Genomic DNA, 21,371 nt, shown 5'->3' on the forward strand with positions numbered 1-21,371 from the left:
AAAAAATTGTGTCTGGATCCCTAGCTTAATGAACCCCATAGTAATGAGTATTTTTATCATTTGTGTTCCATATTTTAAAATGGAAAAAAAAAAAAATCCTGCTTTTAATTTTCAGACTAAATTTTCAACAGATGCCTCCATTTGCTTACAGAAATGTGATTAACGCGTACAAATTAGAACAGGCCTCGGAGTTCACGGCTTCATGGTCAGATCTAATGCAGCGCTTGGTATTTCGAGTCACACATCCAATACCACTGAAGTGCTGTGTAATCGGCTGGGATTATTCCTTGTGACACCCCAGGCCGCGGGACGGCTGCTGTGCATGCCAGGGTTATATTTGGAGGCAATTAAACCCAACACAAGTTCTGCTCATTATATAGCTTTCCTTTTGCTTACAAGAAAAAAAACACTTCGGTAGAGGAGAAAAGAGAGTCTGTTTTCGGCCGTGAGCTAATGGTGAAAAGTCATTAACATAACCCTGTTTGTGTGTCACCCAGATGCGTTTTGAGTTTTGTCATAACTCACACAAACATTTTTCATTCTAATTAGCCTGTTAAAGGTCTAATCCGTACAGTAAAGCGTCGCTGAGGTGTGTAAAGCGCTCGCAGTGTTTAGCCCATTCCCGTAATTTATCCCGCTTTCCTGCTTACACATCAAATTAAACCTTTTTTATGGCTGTTCGGCCCCCGCTGGAAAACGTGCGGGCTGTTTGACTGCCAAGTAGGCCCAGCGATGTGTTGGGGGGAACAGTTGTGCTTGTGTTTTTTGTAAAGGTGGGGAAGTCAGTAGGGTGAAGAAGAATGAACTAGGGCCCTTTATGGCAGAATGGATACGATTTGTGGGCGATTTCAAACTTCTTCAATATCTGGGGACCAAGGAGAACATTGCACATGAGTTAGTGGATACACAGTATGTTAAAGTGGAACTAAATATAAAAATTAAAAAAAAAATATTGCAACAATAGAATGATTGAGCACTGTCCAGCTCAATGGAGAGGGGATGGGGGAAGACAAGGGAGAAACACTCCGCTGTGTTGTGTCCGATCGGACGACCGCCATCAGTAGTGTAAATGTCATGGGACTGCTGTATACATGCTAGAACTTCTCCCAAGATAATCGTGATTGTTGGTCTTGTATGTAAACTTTTTGCAAAGCCTAGTATGCTAGCTTCTTCTACAGTTTTTTGATCCATTGAAACAAAGAAGCAATATTTGAATGAAAGAACTGGCTGTAGCTTTCAATGAGCTTTTAGCAGATTTCAACAAGTATTTGAAGCAGTAAGAGAAGGATGGGGTTAATGGAAATCAGCCTACACAGACAATTATTCAACTTTCAAAGCCTCCCTGCAGGTCTCTCTTCACTGGTCACAGTCACGGGACTGATCAGGTTACACCGGTCTCAGAATGCTCCCTGTTATTTGTGCCGGCTGCCAATAAAGTTCTTGTTTAAGCCAGCGTTTCGGTGGAGGTCTCAGAATCCAGGCTTAGGTTTTAAAGTGTAATTACATCTTTAAAGAATGCGCACAGTTTGACATATAACCTGCCCGTGCAATGCTCTGCCATATTTCAGTTGTCCCTGTTTGGACCCCAATAGTAATCGTAAGAAGACCACAATGATTTGTTATTTATATCAAGAAAAATAAGTGGTAATAAAATAAAGCACCTGCCTGTTTTAACTATTCATTTTTCATTCATTCTTTATGATCAAAGTAACTTTTGGGTCAGGCAGACGTGTGTCCGCTTTTATTAAAATTAATAAACCGAATTTATATGACGCCAACATATTACCCAGCGCTGTACATTAAATGACAGACGAATACAGACAGTGACACAGGAGGAGAGGACCGTGCCCTGAAGAGCTTACAATCTAGGAGGTGGGGGACGTATCACACAATAGGAGAGGAGATAATGCTTCCCATATACTTTGCACGGGAAGAATTTAATTGGGTTCCATGCATATTCATGCAGATATTTAATTTGTGCACGTGCCAGTAAATAAAAAAAATCAGACCTCTCCTTTTATTCATTCTACCATTAGAGACTAGGTAGCGGTGGAAAAAAGTGGTTCCTACATTTTAAATGTAGATCAGCAAACCTCACTGAGCCGCGAGCTCCGGACGCTGGGGATGGTATACGTAATCGTTTTTTTTATGTTTCTTTATTGGTAAATTTCATTCTAGCACTTATAACATTTTTTTTTACCATTGATCAAAATAAGAGATGTATTTATATCAAGTTATTTATATTGCAAGCCCCGGGTAGTTTGCAAGAATATATTGCAATGTGCGCACGGCTGACCACGTTTAGAGAAGCCATAATGCAGGCCGTGGCTGTGGCGATTCTGCGTGAATAGGCAGAAGGGATATTATGAATCATGTGTGTTTAGCAGCGAGATTCACTGATGTGCTCCCTCAGGTATAATCCGACCTGATACAGTGCAGATGAGCCAAGGAAAACAGGAGGAGACCGCCAAGGGAATAATTCAGCAGGCAAAGTTGTGATGGGAACTAGCCTAAAATATAGACGCCGGCTCTTGTTTGTAATACTTGTTGTGTGTTTGTGAACTCGCAGCTCGGCCTTCAGAGTGAACACTGTATTGCTTTTGTACAATTTTTTTTCTCTTTGTAACCTAAAGTGACTGTTCTTCTATTGTAGCCCTGTATTAACACAGAAGTAGCTGTCATACCGCCATTGTTCACAGCTCACTTGTCCAGCTGTCATCCCTTAGGCCAGGTGCACTTACAAAAGCTTGCTTGTTGTTGAGAGGAGGGCAAGGCTGAGAAACCACTGTAATTATTCAGTTGGTAGAATTTCTTTCGGCCATGTTTTTCATTAGGTTGAGTCCAGTACTTGTGGAATGCAGACAGTATATTAGAAAATGGTGACATCACCGGACCTTTTACCCTTTCCTTTGTGCCAAATCAAAGAACAAATCTTGTTTCCTGAACCACTCTTTTTACAACATGACCCCAATGAATCCTGGTATTGTCATCTTTGAAACCGCCCTTTCCATCAAGGAAAAAAAAAAATCCATTGATGGAAAAACCTGGTTATTCAATGTTTTCAGGTAGTCAGCTAACCTCATTTATGGGGCACATAACATTGCTAAATCTAAACATGACCAAACTAAGCAACCCTGGATCATAAAACTGCCCCCACTGGCACCCCAGATCATTGAACTGCCCCCACTGGCACCTAAGATCACAAAACTGGCCCCCACAGCCATCCAAGATCATTGCATGCTCTTGCAGGCCTGGAGACTTTTTTTTTTGGCCTGGGAAGGGGAATAGTTAATTGTTGGACTGCACATAAATATAACCTGGCTATACCAGCTGGCCACAAAGCAATCATATATTTTTTTTATAACAAAGGACACATAAAAATTCACCCTCAACCACTTTTACTTACCTTTCACAATATCCCCTATTAACTCTTTCTCTTGGTAGTATTTTTAAATTTGAGTTTCATCCCAATGTTGGGGAGCGGGGAGCTTTTCTTTTTGCCCATGTAGAGTTTCTAACAATGTACTTTGGGGCAGCCATTTTCCCCCTTTGAGGTCTGGTCACCTTCATTCTGTGTTTTGCCAAACCAACCAACTCTATCTTTAGAAGTCCGTTTGTTAGCACTGACTCTTCAAAACAAGGCAATCTATTTATCTGGATGTATAAAAGGAAATACAAATATAAAAATATGGAATAGAATCATGTAGTGCAAAAAAAAAATGTTAAATAAAGGTTGTTTCATTGTATTATTTTGCTAAAAGGCCTCAAATATTGTTTTTTCTTTTTCCTCTCCCGTTTCTAGGGTTCACACGAGCTGCACTGCCCTTTGGTTTAGTTCGGCGGGAGCTTGCCTGTGAAGGATATCCCATCGACCTCCGATGTCCAGGAAGTGATGTCATTATGATTGAAAGTGCCAACTATGGGCGTACAGATGACAAGATCTGTGACGCAGACCCCTTTCAGATGGAAAACACAGACTGCCATCTTCCAGACGCCTACAAAATCATGTCACAAAGGTACGCAATGGTAGATCCATAGAACAAGAACAATGCCTAATGTGTAGATTTTAACCAACGCAAACACTTGAATTGTTCACTTATATGATGTGCACGGGTCCACACAAGATTTTAAGGTCAACTACTTCTCTGAAGAAGGGATATGTAAACTCAAGGAATAAAATCTAAATCATTTGGAGATATTTCCTCATGACTTCCTTTTGCACCTTTAAAAATATTACATTATGGATGTCCAGTATTGATATAAACAAGATATAATGTAGAAGAAATTCAAACCAAAATCCATAATCATCCTGATTTTACAAAACTCTTTCCTACCTATTCGATGCATAACCAGTCCCATACATCCAAAAACAGAATCCAGGGTCTGGTTTTTAACCCCTTGTGAGCAAAATGGTCAAGGTTGAGACCCCCATTTAAAGCATGTTAGTACATAATTTTGAACTATCTGTGTATCTGTACATGCAGAGCCACGTGAACGGTGCATGGCGAGCTGCAAATAGCCCCTCCTGCCCTATCCTGGCAGCAGCAAAATCTAGAGATTTGTCCTTGTGTGCAGCAGTATTGTTTGCTGTTCTGCAATAGATCTTCCCTGTGCCGCTTTTTTTTTTAAATTAATTTTTTTTGTCCCTGGCACATCCAAGTTTTCAATCTGCTGAAGGCTAAATTCTAATTGGCTATCTATAGCTAGGTGTCTAAGATGTCAGCACTCATTTCTTTAGTTTTTCCAAGACACATTATCTCTATATGGAGTCTGCATGTTCTTCTGCAAGGTCAGGTTATCGATCCGTCAACCAAGCATCTAATCGGTTTATAACTGGAAACATGTCCAGTGGGAGGGGCCATTATTAATAATGGTTAGGTATAAAGTGCTGGCGCACCTATCGGGTTGTCTTTCCATTTCATTGGGTGCATGCACATGCAGAGTATGCAGCTACTTTTCCAGAGTGTGTAGGCATAGCCACACACCAAGAGGGATAGCGTTAACCTCTGCATAATCTAGAAGAACTCCAGCCTTACATTCAGTCTTTTATAGTTGCTCAGACTCTACTCCTCTAATATTGCTTACTATGTTTTCATTGCACATGAGCTTCCCACAGTGTGCATTAAAAGCTGCAGAAAGTCAATAAAAAACCCATCATTACTTGGCTGGAGAATGCCAAGCATCTTATAGTCCTTTTTTCCCAGCCTTACTCTTCTTGGCCTGTCTGTTTCATCAATTGGATTTTGGTTTGAAAATGGAGGCTCAACTTCACAGGATTGAGCATCATCACAGCATCCAGTTTTGCAAAATGTTTTTGCAGCACCTTGTCAGCCCCTCCTACCAGCTATGATCTGTCTGCACAAAGGCACAGAAACCTAGTAAAGCCACCAGTTCCAAAAGTATATAATTAAAATCCTTTTTAATAATCTTAGCATGATCATGAGATGGGAAAGAAAGGGCCAGGGAAGGCAGATTGAAACAAGGAGATAATTGTCTGTGATCCTATAGTAGATTTTTCTTCACTTTGTGTCTTCTGAAACAGTTGTTGCAAGCCCTCTAAGGGCACCCCAGTAAAAACATGATGGGTTACAGTGTTCTCCCCAGCCTTTTTTAACTGGGCGCAGCACCTTGTACTTTTCAGTGACCACCCAGTTGTTTTTTTGGTAGTTACTGAAAAGTTGGGTCACAATTCAGGGGCCACCACCCGCCTACAACTTCTTCCTTTCTGGCTAAAAAGATTTTTTTGGTAGAACACTGGGTTATGTACATGCTGGACATGAACTTGCACCAAATATAGACAAGTTCCTGTTGTACAGAGGTGCCTTGGCCACATGTAGCTGTGGTTAATGCGTGAAAAGAAAAAACGTCTGCTTTTATGGAAGTATTCGAAGAAGCTTTTAAAGTGATGTATTGTTGCAGGCTGGCAGAGACCTCTGTTTTTGTTGCCTTAGAGCAGGTGAAAATTCATCTTTTATTGTTGCTGGCAAGTAGAGACTTTTATTGAAGAATTAAAAACGGGTTATAATTCATTCATTGTTATATTTCCACACTCCATGGCCCTTTCAGCAAAAATAGATTGTTAGCTTCTTGGAGTGCAGATTCTGATATGAGTGAACTTTGTTCTCAGTGGAACACTTCAAAATTATAGCCTATAAGTAAATAAATAATAAAAGTTGGAAATGATAAAAGTTTGTGTAAGAGATGGCTTTCCTATAAACAGCTTGTAGGTAGCAGAGTTTCTTTGGTTTCTCATGCGTTCCATACCGATCTTGCTTGGGCGTCCATGAAATATTCATTTTTGCCTTGACCTCCAAGCCATTTACAAGGTCCGTGGTCACATGTGACATGGAACTTCTTCACTTTTGTTTTCCTGAAGGCATGGATTGGTAATCAGGGCACGTTTTGTTCAGCTTGAGTCTCCCTTTGTCCTTCCCCATTTTGTCAGAAAGGTTTCTCTGATCTCCTGTGTCAGTCAGAGCCTCGTTAGGTCCAGGAAAGGTTTTTCCATCGTGTTGCCCAGCTGTTCCCAATAGAACCAACATGGAGAACATTTACACACTGGACATGGGAGTGTCTCTATTAATTGGTAAATAGCTCTCTCTTTTCGCTCTCTCTCCTTCGTTCCTTTCAAGAAACTTTAATTTATTTTTATACCTTTTTTCCTGCTCAGTATTTGAAGTAATTTGTCGTCATGTAGTTGCCTCAGTGATCTCTTGGTATTTGCTTCTGTACCCCAGGACCAATTACCGTTCATCAGATCTCGGTGCTCTTCTCCCATCTTTTTTGCCGCTAGTCTGTACATCAGAGCTCCTTTGGGAAATTGCCTCCTTCAGTTACCTGTCATGTCAACTTCAGTCTTCTTAGGCTTGGGGATTATGAGTGTTGTAAGTCTCTGCCTGATCTAATAGTTCAGAGCTATGAGAGACAGCAAGGCCCGCACATCCTATATTTTTTCTTCCTGTCGTTCTCGTAGGCTCCGAAATCTGGGGTTGAAATCACTTGGATGTGCTAATTGACAGCTTTGGCATCACAGGTTAAAAGCTACACACATTTTGTGTCATTGTATTATTCTAATTACTTTTATTTTAAAATTAAAAAAAAAACTATTAGAGAAAATATTAATAGAAAGACATTTACTTTTCTTTTTTATTTACAAAAAAAAAAGAAATTAATGAGTTGTGTGAAGGAAGATGATCATGGAAACCACCAGAGGAGAGCTCTGAGCAAGACGCTGAACAATAGATCCCATTTGTACTATGATTATCTTGCGGATAAAGATGGCATTAAATGGGCCATCACCCTAGCTTCACTACGGGCCTAAACATAATTATTAGTATATACAATTCTACAGAAGTCCAAAGAATACTGTGGTTGAAAACTGGATATACATGGAGACAGACTGGGACCTGACTACTGAGGGTTATGGACAATATAGCTCCTTTACCAACCTGTGGTCTCTCCTGGTTGCCTGGTATAAAGTGACAAAGTTGAGCACCAGGGAGGGCTCCAGTAGTTTTTTTATGACTTTATGTACTTGAGATGTGACCTGAAGGGTACAGTGAGGGAAATGCACTCAATCAAATGTAAAGAAGAGTTCTGTGCAGGGTCAGTGAGTGGCAACTAAAGTATATGAACTGGTTAAATGCTGTCTCTTTTAAAACTAAAAAAAGCAAAAAAAAAAAAAAAAATACAAGCTTCTAAATTATATTTGTCACATTCAGTTAGAATTCTTTTTATGTCCAGCATTGTACTTTATGACAAGTAAGTTTAGGTTGATTAATAATGAGACATTTATTCAGTAAAGCTTGTTTTTCAGCCTCTCTCATTCTAAAGCTTTTAAAATATAAAAAAAGAAAGGAAATAGATTATCCTCTAGAATTCTGTATTTAAAAAATAGCAGCATATTCAAAACCCAATTGCAGACAAATCTTTTTTTATATATATATATGAAAGTTTGGAGAAAGTATTTCAACTATTATCAAATTTTTGGGAATCTATTGAGAATGTTTTCTTTAGATGAACTCCAGGAAAAGAAGTAACATTAAGACTAATAAGAATTATTAGGAACAAAAAACATATAAAAATAACAAATAATTGACTTATTCCTGCCACTATATTCTATTTGTTGGTTGTGTCCACAATGGACAGATTTGACCCTTGTCTTTATGATGTCTTTCTACACCATACACTACTCCATTTTAACGTATATTCAAGACATTTCCCTTAGGTGCCAATGGTTTAATCAGACAGAATATCTATATCTATCTACATATATTGTTTTGAAACTTTGTAGTCATTTATATGTTAAAAATGAGCCATTCTAATAATCCTTGTGGCTTCCAATGAGGAATCAGCTTTTAATCTAAATTTAATAAACCATTCTTGTACCAGGCTTTGATTTTATTCTATCGATTGTATTCTCCCTTGCTTTGTGTTTCTGTGCGTCCACAGCAGACTTTACTCCATTCATCATCCTCTCTGTAAATTCACACAGAACATTATTGGATTCTGTAAAGGTGTGAATAGACTCTCGAATTTTATCTGCGCACTTTGCACATGAAATGGAGCGGACGACCTTTTGTGTTGGTAACAACATTTAGACCTTGCATTGCTGTTTGGAAGTCTGGCCAGGTTCCATTTATTGTCTTTTGTGGCTGCTATTGTGCAGGCAGTGGAACTGATGGGAGTTTGCCTATTAATGAGTCTGTGACCCATAAATTACTCAGAGTTTACAGACTGTTTATTTTTAATGATTGCACTGTAAAATGAGAAGCTGAAATGACTAATACAGTAGTGTATTAAATACTAAAGTTATTACAGTGAATGAGGGGGGCTGCTAGACGTTGTTGACCCAATACACATTGATTACGGCAAACATCTCCAATCTTTGTTGAGGGTATTACTTGCAAGAACAAAACCTAGCATGTAAAGTCAGCCTAAACTTAGAAGTAAAAGGTCCTGCCACTACCAAGATGGCCATCTACACAGATGGAACAAAAAGCGTAGTAATTAAGTAATAGAAATAGGTCAGCCTTTCATAAAGTATCTAAAATGGCAACGATATGCTTTGCGGTACACTCTTTCTACCTTAGGCAAATGTGCCAGTTACAAATGTCCTACAAAAGCCACTATTTGTCCAATATTGCCTGGTGTGGGTTGATTGCTGAAGACATTTTTACCCCCTCTCAGTAGAATTTTTATCTTCATTCGAGTAATGTTTTCGGGTCCTGAAAATTCAGAACTTTATTCATTTGTACCCATATGACAACCAGGCAACTAACCTTTTCAGAGGCTGGCAATGAAAGCCTCAGTATTTTTCTCATGTTTTGTTTATATTAACATAGCTTGGGTTACTGCTGTAGCATGTCATGCCACTGCAATCAGCATAGAGATTAATTATCTGCAGTCACCCTCAATGAACATTCATGATCAGTGGTAAACCAAAAAAAAAAAAAAAAAACTTGAAGTCTCTAAAAAGACATTTACAGCTTTTTATAGACTTTTACAAGAACATCCAAACTTCTTTTACCATTGACTGAAATAGTCTATTTTGGAGGTTGCTTTAACAGTGTTAAGGTTAGGGAAGGGTTTTTCCTTCTTCATAAAAAGACTTCTTAATTTACATGTTCCATGGTTGCCTATCCTCTGGAGCAGCAAAGGATTGTGGGAATCAAGCAGTCATTACTTTGACACGGATTGTCAATATATGCCAAGGGCACTATCACTGGTATTGACGTGCAAGTGCTTTGAATATTCATTTTTTTTTGTGTGTGGATGATTAATTACCATTAGTATTGAGTGAGGCAGTGAGCACACTGCGAAGGATGTTAATTGGAAACATTTTTGTAATGTCCAGATTGACTTGTGATTCTCATTATCTCGTGATGATCTGTAATGAATGGGATGTTGAAATCGCTACCTGGAACTTGAAGTATAGTTGGCTCCTTTTTTAGAGCATGGCAAGGGCCATTTTTAGAATTCACAGACCTATAGTTGAACCAATGAGCTGTGGTTCTTGACCTATTTAATGCCGGGGACTGCAACCTTCTTAAATGGCAAGGCGGTAGTAAGTGAAGGAAAATATTTTTAAAATAAAATGTAATAATTGTATTTCTATAGTGTTGGCTCATTGGATAGCTCTGGCCTTTGCAAAGTTAGGTTCCAGGTTTGTATGTACTCATGTTGTGTGGGTTTCCTCCGGGCATTCCCTTTTCACTCGCATACCAAAAACATGCAGTTGGCTTCCCCTAAATTTACCAACATTTACTACATATGACTATGGTAGGGACATTAGATTGTGAGCCCTCTTTGAGGGACAGTTAATGACATGACTAAGGACTTTGTAAAGTTCTGTATATAAATACAAGATAATGTTAATAATACTCCATATTACTAATAGCTTGACCCCCTCGAAAGGTCATCTGCACATCCTTGGTCCATGCCTTTGCAAACTATATCAGCACTGCCATCGGTAGTCTTTAGCAAGGATACGTTTAATAGGTAGCAACACAGAAGGATGGTTTGGTGACATTTGTAGGATAAGCCTGGACAGGGGCCTTCACTGCAAAGAACTCTTACATTTAAATTAGGAAGGTTAATGCTTATCAGAGAGTTTTCTTGGATTTAAATCCATTCTAACTCTTTTATATCAAATTAAAAAAGTACCCCCCCAATCAAAAAAAAGATTAAACAAATGGCACTTCTCGACATTTATCTAATTCTCCTTTACTCCAAAATTTCGAAAGTGACCTCACTAAGTTTCAAATGGCTGGCAAAAATCTATTTATTGTGCGTAAAGTGCTCTACTGTTAAAAAGGAAGCCACTTAAATTACTGTTAACTGTATAGGTTGCATTATCCATGTTGTAAGATTTAACATCTACTGCGGCGATTTAGGATTTTTATACCTGCGCTCATGTAGTCATTTATCGCCTCCTTTACCACAAAGACCTTTTTTATTAAGCCGTGCTTTTTCTAAAGATGAAATGTAACCAAGAATTATTTTTATTCAAATATAATTTAAATATTCATCAAAGAAGACTTAAGCTCGAAGCTGACAGAGTCTATTAACATCAAAAAATATAATTAATTGCATTGGGTATCGCATAGCAAAGTTAGCCAAATAGCTGAGAGGTCTTAGTGGCAGTGTAGATTGCAAGACGATGTTTCGACTTCTCTCTCTTTTTTTTTTTTTCCAGCCGTGGAATTAACAGTGATGTGGTTTCCTATGTGGGGCAATTAAAAACGGTTGTTAAGGTTCGTGGTTTTATAGAAAATTCATTGAATATAATTTCGTAAACCGGGCTAGCATGTGAAATGCCAGCCGAGCAAAAGGCTTAGATCAAGAACTCTCAGAAGCCATGACAGAGCTGGATGACGTCGTCCCCGTGACAAAGCAACCCTTCAGAATCCAAATGGGCTTTTACGCTTGTGAAACGCTAGAAAGAGAGAGGGAGAAAAAAAGATTAGCTAAAAAAGAAAAAAAAAAACCTTAAGTATAAAATTGTAACTAACAAAACCAAACACAGGTGGTTTGTGGTCTGCTTAATGGAAAAAAAATACACTGTTCCTCCAGTTTGAATACATGTCCCCGCTGAGTATAGCTTCTCCCTGAAATATGTGAGCATAAAATATTGTCAGTTTTTTTTTCTTCTTGATTTTTCAGACAAGGCTTTTATATAGCTAATTAAAATTGACCTATACCTACAAAATGAACGTGTAAGGCAATGTTTGCCACAAGAGCAAATAGAAAGAGAAAATCTTCCAATAAGGATAATTGTCTTGGTGACAGTTGTCTGAGAAAGGAGTTCCATCACAATGGCAATAACACCTACAACAGAGAAAGTAAGGGTAAATCTCCCAAATAGAACATCATGAAGATCTATACTATCGCAAAATAATATATTTTAAGGAAATAATCTTTTTTGGGATCATTTTAACTTTTGCAGTGCAGAGCGGAACCTACTGCAAAGGTTCACTGCTCATTTTGCCTTGGGGATGATGAATGATGGTGATGTACTTTCCATATTCCTGGTACTGCATACCTTAAAACCTCGTTCGAACAAAACAAATCCAACAAAATTCTGTACCAGTTATCCTGCATTTTATTGTGTGATAGCTCTACCTGCTCTCAACCCAAGACCACAAACAACAGAGGTCACAGTCACCTGCAAGGGAGCAAAGAATGGGACTTTACCTGCTGCAGGGGTAACTATTTTTCATTCCTCAGCTTTAACAATTCTTCATAAACTCTCCTATTTTCCTTTAAATTTAGACACGGCTATGATCAGAGAAAAAAAAAGTGGCAGTGCCATTCAGCTCCCTGTCACTCAAGCTGTTTTGCCAACCTTTATTGATGCCAATTTATCGCTTGTCTCCATGAGCAGAGTCTATGTTCTACACATGCAAACATGTCTGACCTGCATTCCTAGGAATAGCGTCAGGGCTCAGGAGACAAAACTCGTTAAGAAATGTGGAATATCCAATTAGATAGGTCGAATGCAAAGGGTTTTAATGAGATCAATTGTCAGTCAGTAAGTAGAATTTGCCTTTTCTTTTGTTCCATCAAGTTCTTATATATTCAGCAAGCTGTTCATCAGCAGACACAGAACGAGGATGTGTTGCTAATTGTCAGCACTGTGACATGTTTAGCCAATCAAACGTTGACTTCACGTACAGATTTACATGCATTGAAAATCGGCATTGAGTACTTTTTTGACTATAATTCTCTACGACCCTCAGTTTTCCCGTGTAACATTATTAATTTGGGAGATAATATATGTAAATATTTGGCAGTCTTTCCATGCCAGTGTCAACAAACAGTCAATTTTCTTTTTGATTCCTTCCTTTATTTTTTTATTTTTTGCTTTTTGTGTCACAAACCTCTAACAAAATGCCCATCCTCTGATTCTTAGCAGGAAAAGAACATTGAATTTTTCAAAGACGTTGTGTTATTGACTTGTCTATCATGCGTTTTGATGGCAGGCTTGTAGTTTGTAGCATACAGATACTTTTATCATCACGTTTCCCTCCACATTGTATGGTCCGAGCATCTCTCGGAGTTGAGCTGCTACATTTTCTGCTCCAGTTTTCAGGCCTAATTACGCTTATTTACGCCAAGATGCAGCTTTACCAATTTAAGGCCTCGTGGCTGTATGTAGCAGCCATTTTTGTGCAGGGGGGAGATGAATATTTGAAAAGAAGGCATATATGATGCACATATGCATGCAAGAAAGAGACTTTTGATGGTGTCCCCTTTCAGGGTGTCTCTAGACAGAAATAAAGTCAATAACCTGGTACTTCAAGGCCAAGGTAGTAAACACTGAGCCACCATGTTGTTGAATAGGTATCAGATACTGTCTAATGTACATCAGATATTGTCTTTCATTCTTCCTTCCCTTATTTTTCTTTGCATTTGAATTTTACGCAGACTACGTACGACCATGTGCCTTAATTCCCTTATCTTACTATGCATCATTTGTGTGGCAAATCTTAAAGACCTAGGCCTAAATGATCTCACATATGTCAGCCGTCTCCTTCCCTTATCTATAATTTAGCATTCTCTCCAGTTTATATCAGTGACATAATAGTGCGTGCTAGCTTCTCCAAAGAGCGGTGTCTTTGCCGCTTCACGGCACAATAGCTTGTACTCCCATGCCTGCACATGGTGTTAGCACATCTTTAATGCGCCTCACTCTTAACATTTTATAGGTCATGATGAACTGAGCCTTGAACGCGAGTCACAGCTAGCAAATGAGGGCCCACTTGCTGCTCCTTCAGCTTTTAACCCCTCCTGTGCCGCCGAGCCTCACCCGCCTCTCGAGCCTTCACGCTTTCAGGAAGGCCTGTCACTGGTGAAATATTAGTCTCTTGGCAAGGTGTTTCAAAGCAATAAGCAAGCATCCGATTCCGGCTTTCGGAATCTGTCTTCTAAAGCCTGTCACGAAGGCACAGAGGACTGGGTGAGTTTGATTTCCTGTGGTTGATCTGAGAAGATATCTGCACCATGAAAAAGTAGGAAAAAAAATAAAATAAATAAAGCCGATAATGCCAACCCTGTTCCATTTAATGCTCTGCTGCACCTATCATCTTTTAAAATAAACAACTCTTTTATGACACAAAAACAGGACAGCTATAAAAGGTTTTTTACTCATCGTGTCGGTGGTTGGAAATGAATGGAAAGAAGCTATACGTAGTTAAGGTTCACAATTGTTAGAACTTCCATTCTTGGGTATTAGGAGAAATGTCTCTAGTTGTTAAAAGCAGAATTCACGGTTTTTACACTCTTGCCAGCTAATAGACGTGTTTTAAAGGTGATAAATCTTATTGGACAATTGAGTTAAGAACCTTCATTTTATGCAAAAGTAAGCCAAATGAGCTCTGCAGCTTCTGTTATATTGTAGGCATATTAGCGAAAGATTAGTTCAAGCCACTCAAACATGTATTCATAATGAGGCTTTTCTAGTAAGTTGAGTACTACGGGCAAACTGCATGACCTGTCTGTTCAGTTTTAAAAATGTAAAGGTTAATAAAATAACACTAACCATTTTTTATTTTTTTTTATTTTTGGTTTTATTAAAATCAGGCCTGAATAAAGGTTGACTGATTAAAAAACTATTTTTTTTTTTTTTGTTTTTTTTTTTACCCATTGCTTAGATTGTAAGCACTTTGGGGCAGGGTCCTCTTCTCCTCCTGTGTCCTTTTTTGTATTTGCAACCCATATTTAATGTACATCACTGCATAATATGTTGGTGCTTTATAAATCCACTTTTTTAATTGCAGTTTTTGTTTTTTTCATTTGCATTCTCTTATCCAAAGTCCTGACCAAAAATTATCGGATTTTGGAAATGTTGTCGTGTAGCGGCGGCAAACGTTCTTGATCTTGGGATCCTTAAGTACAACCCCTTACATCATTAAAAGGCCACACATAGTATTCAGTGAATATAATGCTGGAGCTACATATAAAGACTGCATACTTGCAACATCAAAAAGTCTACAACTATGGTTGAGACTACTAACATGTTGCAAGAGTATGAGTTGCTGGAGATCATAAACATGGTTCAGTAGAATGCAGCCACATTAATTTTTTACAGCCCTTTGACAAATAAGTGAAAACTACTAGAACCCAATCTTTCCATTACTGGCCTGGGTAAGCCCGTGGGTGAAGATGACGCACACTAATGTCTGCAGAACCCCAAAGCCACACAATAAAATCCAATGGGTCACAGGTTGTGAACCTGTGGGGTTGGGTTGTAGTACAGAAACAAAATCAAACAATCTTATAGGCACCACATGAAGGTTTACTTTGTGTCTTCTAGGAGATAAATATTTAGTAGACTGTATGTGATGGAATACTTGTGGTGGACTGGAGACCAGAGATTTCACCACCATTTTTTGAAAACTCTCAATATATATATTAGATCTGACTTTCCATTTGGCTGATATTATTTTCAACAGATAATTGTTCAATGAAAAAGTCAAGGCCCATAAACCAGATCTCTATTCTTCTTTGCCAAAAGTGCAAATTCATGAAGAATCTCTTAATATTTATTTAAAGCCAACATCTTGTTTTTTTCCAAATTTAAAATGAGTTATGATATTCCCATTCAGGTTTTTATTTCTGTGCCCAGTGGGGAGAATAACTATTCTTTTATGTCCAGGTGGCCATTCGTCCTGTAGCTGAATGTAAGGGGGGAGTCCCAATTTTTCAATGGATGCTGGAATAGTAATAGAGGGGAAATTTTCCAATAGAGACGCTTGTCCTGGCAAAAACTAGGGGAGGCTTTCCTTTATTCTAGGTTTTAATCATTATTAACTAAAAAAAATCCATTTTCATCTCCAGGAGCTTGTGTTTTAATATCTCTACCCCACTCACGCACATTGGCACCAATTTAAATGAGGTGTACAAATGAAAAAAATGCTTTATATCGACACCCTGATTTAAAGCAAATAATTGTATTAGCAACTGAGAAAATTATTATACAATAAATGAACGTGTTTGTTTTATAACACAATTTTCATTGCGGTTGTTGTTTTCTGTTGTTTGAATCCTTATTTATGAAGCTGTTTTTGTACTTGTTGAGGAAGCTGTTAAACTAAACCGGCAGTTGTCTGACTGAGCGGAGACGAAGGAGAAATAGAGATTCCTGAAGGATTCTTCTGAAACATCGTTTGCTTGTTTTGCTCTACAGGGGCTCCAGCTTTTGTGTAAAAGTATTTGGTTGAATCTAATTAAAGTGTATACATTATAATCTCCAATTACTGGACTTGGTGTGACATCCGTAAAGTGCGATGAGAAAGCCACTCACATTTTTCCCAAAGCAGCTGATGTTTGTCAACAATTAATGGAAGCTTCTTCAAACATGTTCCAGGCTTGCAAACAATGACGTCAAATGCCTAAAGTGTTTTCTGACAACCATAATGTGGCATAAAGGCATTAATCATAGTCTCCCCCCCCCCCCTTTAAGTATTACTAAAAATGAATTTCCCTTGATTCCTGCACACTCACACCACTTCTTCCTAACTTTATTTCCATTTCCTGCCCCTTTCATTTGTTGAACTTCAGTTGAGTCATCATAGCCATTGTCATATGTGAACATTACCTAGGGCAGTCTGCATGCTAATACAATCTTCCTAGGAATGCCTATGTCTCCAGATTGACATCTAGCCTTTAAGGTGTTTTGATATTTTCATTATTTCTCAAAAGCCGATCATATGCTTAGATATGGGCCTGGGGCTCTTGAGCGGATGCATGTATATCACTTCAACCAGAGATGCCACCAACTGATGATGTATTTCCTGCACATGTGCACTGGACTTGCCTCTGTCTGCCATTCACCTCCTATTTCAGCATCTTACAGACATAAATGCTGAACTTGCATGAATCAGAAACCCAATAAATACTTAGGACAGTGGTCTATTATGGCAACCAGGCAACTAGCCATTAAAGAGTGATAAACCAACTATATTACCTTCTGCATTGCTCTAAATACACAGGTGTACTTTAATATCTACGTTCCGCCTTGACTTAGCTGCATAAAAAAAAAAAAACTTAATTCCCCATATCACTCCCGGTCCCGGTCCATCGGCGATTGTGACTTTGTATTTAAGCCTCACGCGGCGCCCACATTGTCGACTTTCTACTCTTTGTAGGTATTTACATATCGGCAAAAAAGCAATCTTTCCATAAGCAATGTCTGAGATGTTATCAGTGTTTAATACTGGAAGGGGATTTGTATAATTTTTTTTTCCCTTTTCTGAACTCGCCTTTACATTGTCGCATTTTTTTTAGATGGTAACATTTAACACCAGCTGGATTCGCCCCGTCTCTTGTTTGTTTCAAAAAAAAAAAAAAAAAAAATGTTCTGCACTCATTCTCATGCTAAACCGCCAGATAAGAAAGCCATCATTTTCTTTGTGCATTTATCATTTCTGGAAAATGCGATGGAGGTGAGCGCACCGGATCCCTTGTGGTGGAGAAATTAAACAAGATAGCATTTTAGGTAATGAAGTGTTGGCGGCATTCTTAACAGTTTTTGTTCAGTTACCATGAACACCCCGAGCAGTTCTGCGACACTCTGTTATCAGCCACTCCCTGCTGACTGCCCATAGCTCCCATCAATAGAATCCTATTTTCTCCCAGCTCTGAGCGGAGCAAGGGATAGCGGGAATGGGTGCACTAATTGTGTAAACTCACCAGATTCCTGCAGTGTTAAGCATCCCGATAAAAGGATTAAAATAGAAATGTATCTGCGAGGAGCTGCTTACCTCTTGACAGCAGAATTTCTTCCACTTTTTATCAGCAGCAAAAAGACAAAGTTTTGCAGAATAGGTACCTGTAATTAAGAAACTCAAACTTTTATTGTCTGCTGATTGATTGGCTTTTTTTGTATTATAATTACACTTTTCATTTTAATACAAAATAATTTTCTCCAGGTCAGGTATGTGTATTGTGGAGCTGACAATCTTGATTGCAACTTCTTAAATGTTTTTGCTGTATCGATATTGAAATATTCAAGTGACCTCCTTACAATGAAAGTTGCTGGAGGGTGTGATCATGTTATCAGTCTTCGTGTCACTGTTGGAAATTGGGAAAAAGTAGTCAATCACTTAAAGACTTCAAATGTACACATGGTGTTTCCACAATGGCATATTTAGATTTATGGGGAGTTAAATATTCTTTTTGGCCGCAGGTTGAAATTTAAAGGTTATTCTTAGCAATGTGTAATTAAAGAATTGTGTGACTATTAATATACATTGCTTTTAAACAGAAAAGGGCACAGTACAGCATAGTTTTGTCATATTAATCTGTCCAGTTTTAAAAGTGAACGTTATTGTAAATCAATTTTACCTGATTTGTTGCAAATGAATGCAGCAACAGGTGAACGGGATGTACAACTGCAAAAAAAACCTTGAAAGAGGGAATGGTTTTACCCCAGACCTTTTCTCTTTCCTAAATTCTCCCAGACTGATTGTCAGGAATTGGTGTCCTTGTCACTAATAGTACTGTAACATAACACAAGGTTGTGGTGGAAGCCATTTACAGGTTGCTCAGATAATCAGGATGGCACATTGCATGAAGGGATAGTGGTGGCACAACAGTGGAACCTGTGTTGGCAATGGACACCATTCTGATGGAACAGGATCCAGACATTTGGCTTCACTGTATATCAACACTATTTAGTACGAATGTGCATTCACTGACCTTTCTAGGTGCTTGTACTGTGGAGTTATAGTAGAACTACATACATGAAATGAACTTAGAGTAAAGGAGAGGATCTAGACTAGTGTTTTTGACCAGAGTTTGTCCAGAGTTAGCTAGAGGTTCCTTGAGCAATTTGGACCTCTCGGGCCAGTTTAAGTGACACCAATGATCTTTTTGATCATCTATAGGGTGACATTCCTCCCAATGGCCAGCAATGTAAGGGTCATTCTTCTCAATGACCACTACACTAATATACTGTGAGATGTGGATATAGTAATTATGGAAGGGTTCCCTGAAGATCTGATATATTATTTACTCTATTTTACTATATACCTAGTAACTTTCTTAGAACAAGCATGCACAAAGTAAAATATGAACTCCTAAGTAATTTTTCCAGGTCAGCGACTTAATAGTCAATGAAACCAAGATTAAAACAGCGCGCACAAAGCAAGTTCGCTTTTCAAACCAAAGTCGTCCTTTTAATTTGCATTAATTGTAACAAACTATAGAAAACCAAATATGCTCATTTATAAAAGTAAACCAGGCATAAGCATTTAACCATTAGATATTTCCGGGATTTACCATACATATGCTGCACACCAGTTAAACCAATATTATCCTACATACCTCAATGATGTCACCCGTTCCCAGTCGATTAATAGACCACAGGTTTGTGAAAATATATCCCCCCCTCCAAAAAAAGAGTAGCTGCCACCACTGTGTTTAAACAGCTGGTGTGCTAAAGAAGCATTTCCCTCTGTCAACTTGTCATTGAATATTTTCTGTATGAAGTTTGGTTACAATTGCAGTTTAAGGAAAAAAAAAATGTGTATATATCGCATTTGTATGTGCAATATACATTTAAACATATTTCCTTTATACTTATTGGTTTATTTTTTTATTACATTTTATGTTACATTATGTATATTTATTATCATTGTTTTATATATATATANTATATATATATATATATATATATATATATATATATATATATATATATAGTTATTACTCTCACTCTAATTACTACTATTATTGTTATTACACTAAAGTAATTCTCATTGCTTTGAAAAGCACCTCCGTTCACATGAAACAATGATTTAAATAAAAACCCGCTTTATGCACGCTGACAAAAAGCGATACTAGTTAACCGCGGACATCCTAATTAATTCAGTTCAGTTTTTCACATCTCTTGCGGTTTGAGTTCCACAAATGAATCACCACAGCTACCCTCTGGAATCAACACTAAACTCAGACGTAACGTTCCTATTTGATTTAAGAAAAAAAAAAGTTAGAAGAAAAAAGTCTTGATCTCTTGGGCACCTTTACGCAGAACATTTTTTTATATATGTTATTTCTTCTCATCCTGTAAGAATTTGTCCTGAATGCAGGTTCCTTTTTGCATTATTATCGTCTCTAATCCTCTAAGTGGGTAATTAGCGGTCCGAAAAGCAATTTGCGGAGCGCAAAAGCCATAAAGGTGAAAAATACATTCTCCTTTGAGTGATCTTTAAGGAGTAAATAATTATAAGGAGAGAGGTGGTTTTAAGATGACCAATCAAAATGTGAATGTAATTAGGAGGAATTGAAGAGCATGTATGTGCAAGAATTTTCGTATTGTAACCAGCCTAATTAAATATTGAAAAGCCCAAAAAAACTCCTGGTCCAAGAAAAATTACCTGCCACAAAAGGCCTCTAACTTCGCAGATAATTAGCTGGGGTTATTGAAGAAGAGTCAGAGATTGCTTCCAAGGTCCCGCAAGGTTATGTCTTATTGCACTGTATCTTCTGCATGCTTTGGTTTCAGCTTCCTTTGCTAATTTGAACTAACTAGCGAAACCCATTGCGATTTCCAATTTGCTCCCTGTAAACGCTCGTATATTTGTAGGTGAGAATGTCTGCAAGTTATAGCCCCAAGGGGTGTATTTGCCTGGTATACGCAAAGAGATGATGCAACAATTTTGATTGTGCGCATTAAAATAAATGTGGGGGGGCAGGTCATGACGTCCACTAATCTTAAAGATAATGGGCCTGATTTATGAAAGCTCTCCAAGGCTTGAGAGAATACACTCTCAGAAGTGAAGCTGGGTGATCCAGAAAACATGGATTAGATTTTTAAAAAAATCATTTGCTATTTGCTAGCAAATGTTTTGAATCCTGTACCAGATCCATTCCAGGTTTGCTGGATCACCCAGCTTCACTGATGAAAGTGTATTCTCTCCAGCCTTGAAGAGCTTTCATAAATGAGGGCCAATGTGTGATGATGTTCAATGTAGATTATCATGATATTATTATAAGGATTATTATTTTTTTTTTTTTAATACTTGAGCCTCTGAATTACTGTTTTCTATTAGAAAGCATTGTCTGCAAGCTTGACGGCAGCCATTGTAAACTGACTAAAGGAAAACTGTTCAGAGGGAAAAACAGAGTGAAGTATTGATAATTTTTTTAAAATAATAGTTGATGAAAAGTCATGTGACTATCTGATTTCAGTAATTGAAATCATTGACCTAATTCAAACATGCAGACAATATTATTGGAATTTTGGATTGGGTTGCCTTTTTTCTGGACCAGTAAATTAAAAAAAAAAGAATGATAAAATGGGTCTTATTTATTGAAGCTAACCAGGACTGGAGAATATAGTCTATCATGGGAGAACCTGGGTTCTC

The 21,371-nt window shown here is 38.0% G+C and overlaps 1 protein-coding gene across 22 annotated transcripts in view; it reads left to right on the plus strand.

Annotated features, from left to right (window-relative positions):
• Positions 1 to 21,371, plus strand: part of ADGRL2 (adhesion G protein-coupled receptor L2) — a 162,552-nt gene that overhangs the window by 72,088 nt on the left and 69,093 nt on the right. For all 22 annotated transcript variants that reach the window (XM_072419547.1, XM_072419549.1, XM_072419544.1 and 19 more), the window contains exon 3: positions 3,803 to 4,016. In XM_072419547.1, coding sequence (XP_072275648.1) covers positions 3,803 to 4,016 — 214 coding nt within the window. The remainder of the gene's footprint in view (positions 1 to 3,802; positions 4,017 to 21,371) is intronic.

The sequence above is a fragment of the Pyxicephalus adspersus genome, chromosome 8, assembly GCF_032062135.1.
Source record: "Pyxicephalus adspersus chromosome 8, UCB_Pads_2.0, whole genome shotgun sequence".
Taxonomy (NCBI): Eukaryota; Metazoa; Chordata; class Amphibia; order Anura; family Pyxicephalidae; genus Pyxicephalus; species Pyxicephalus adspersus.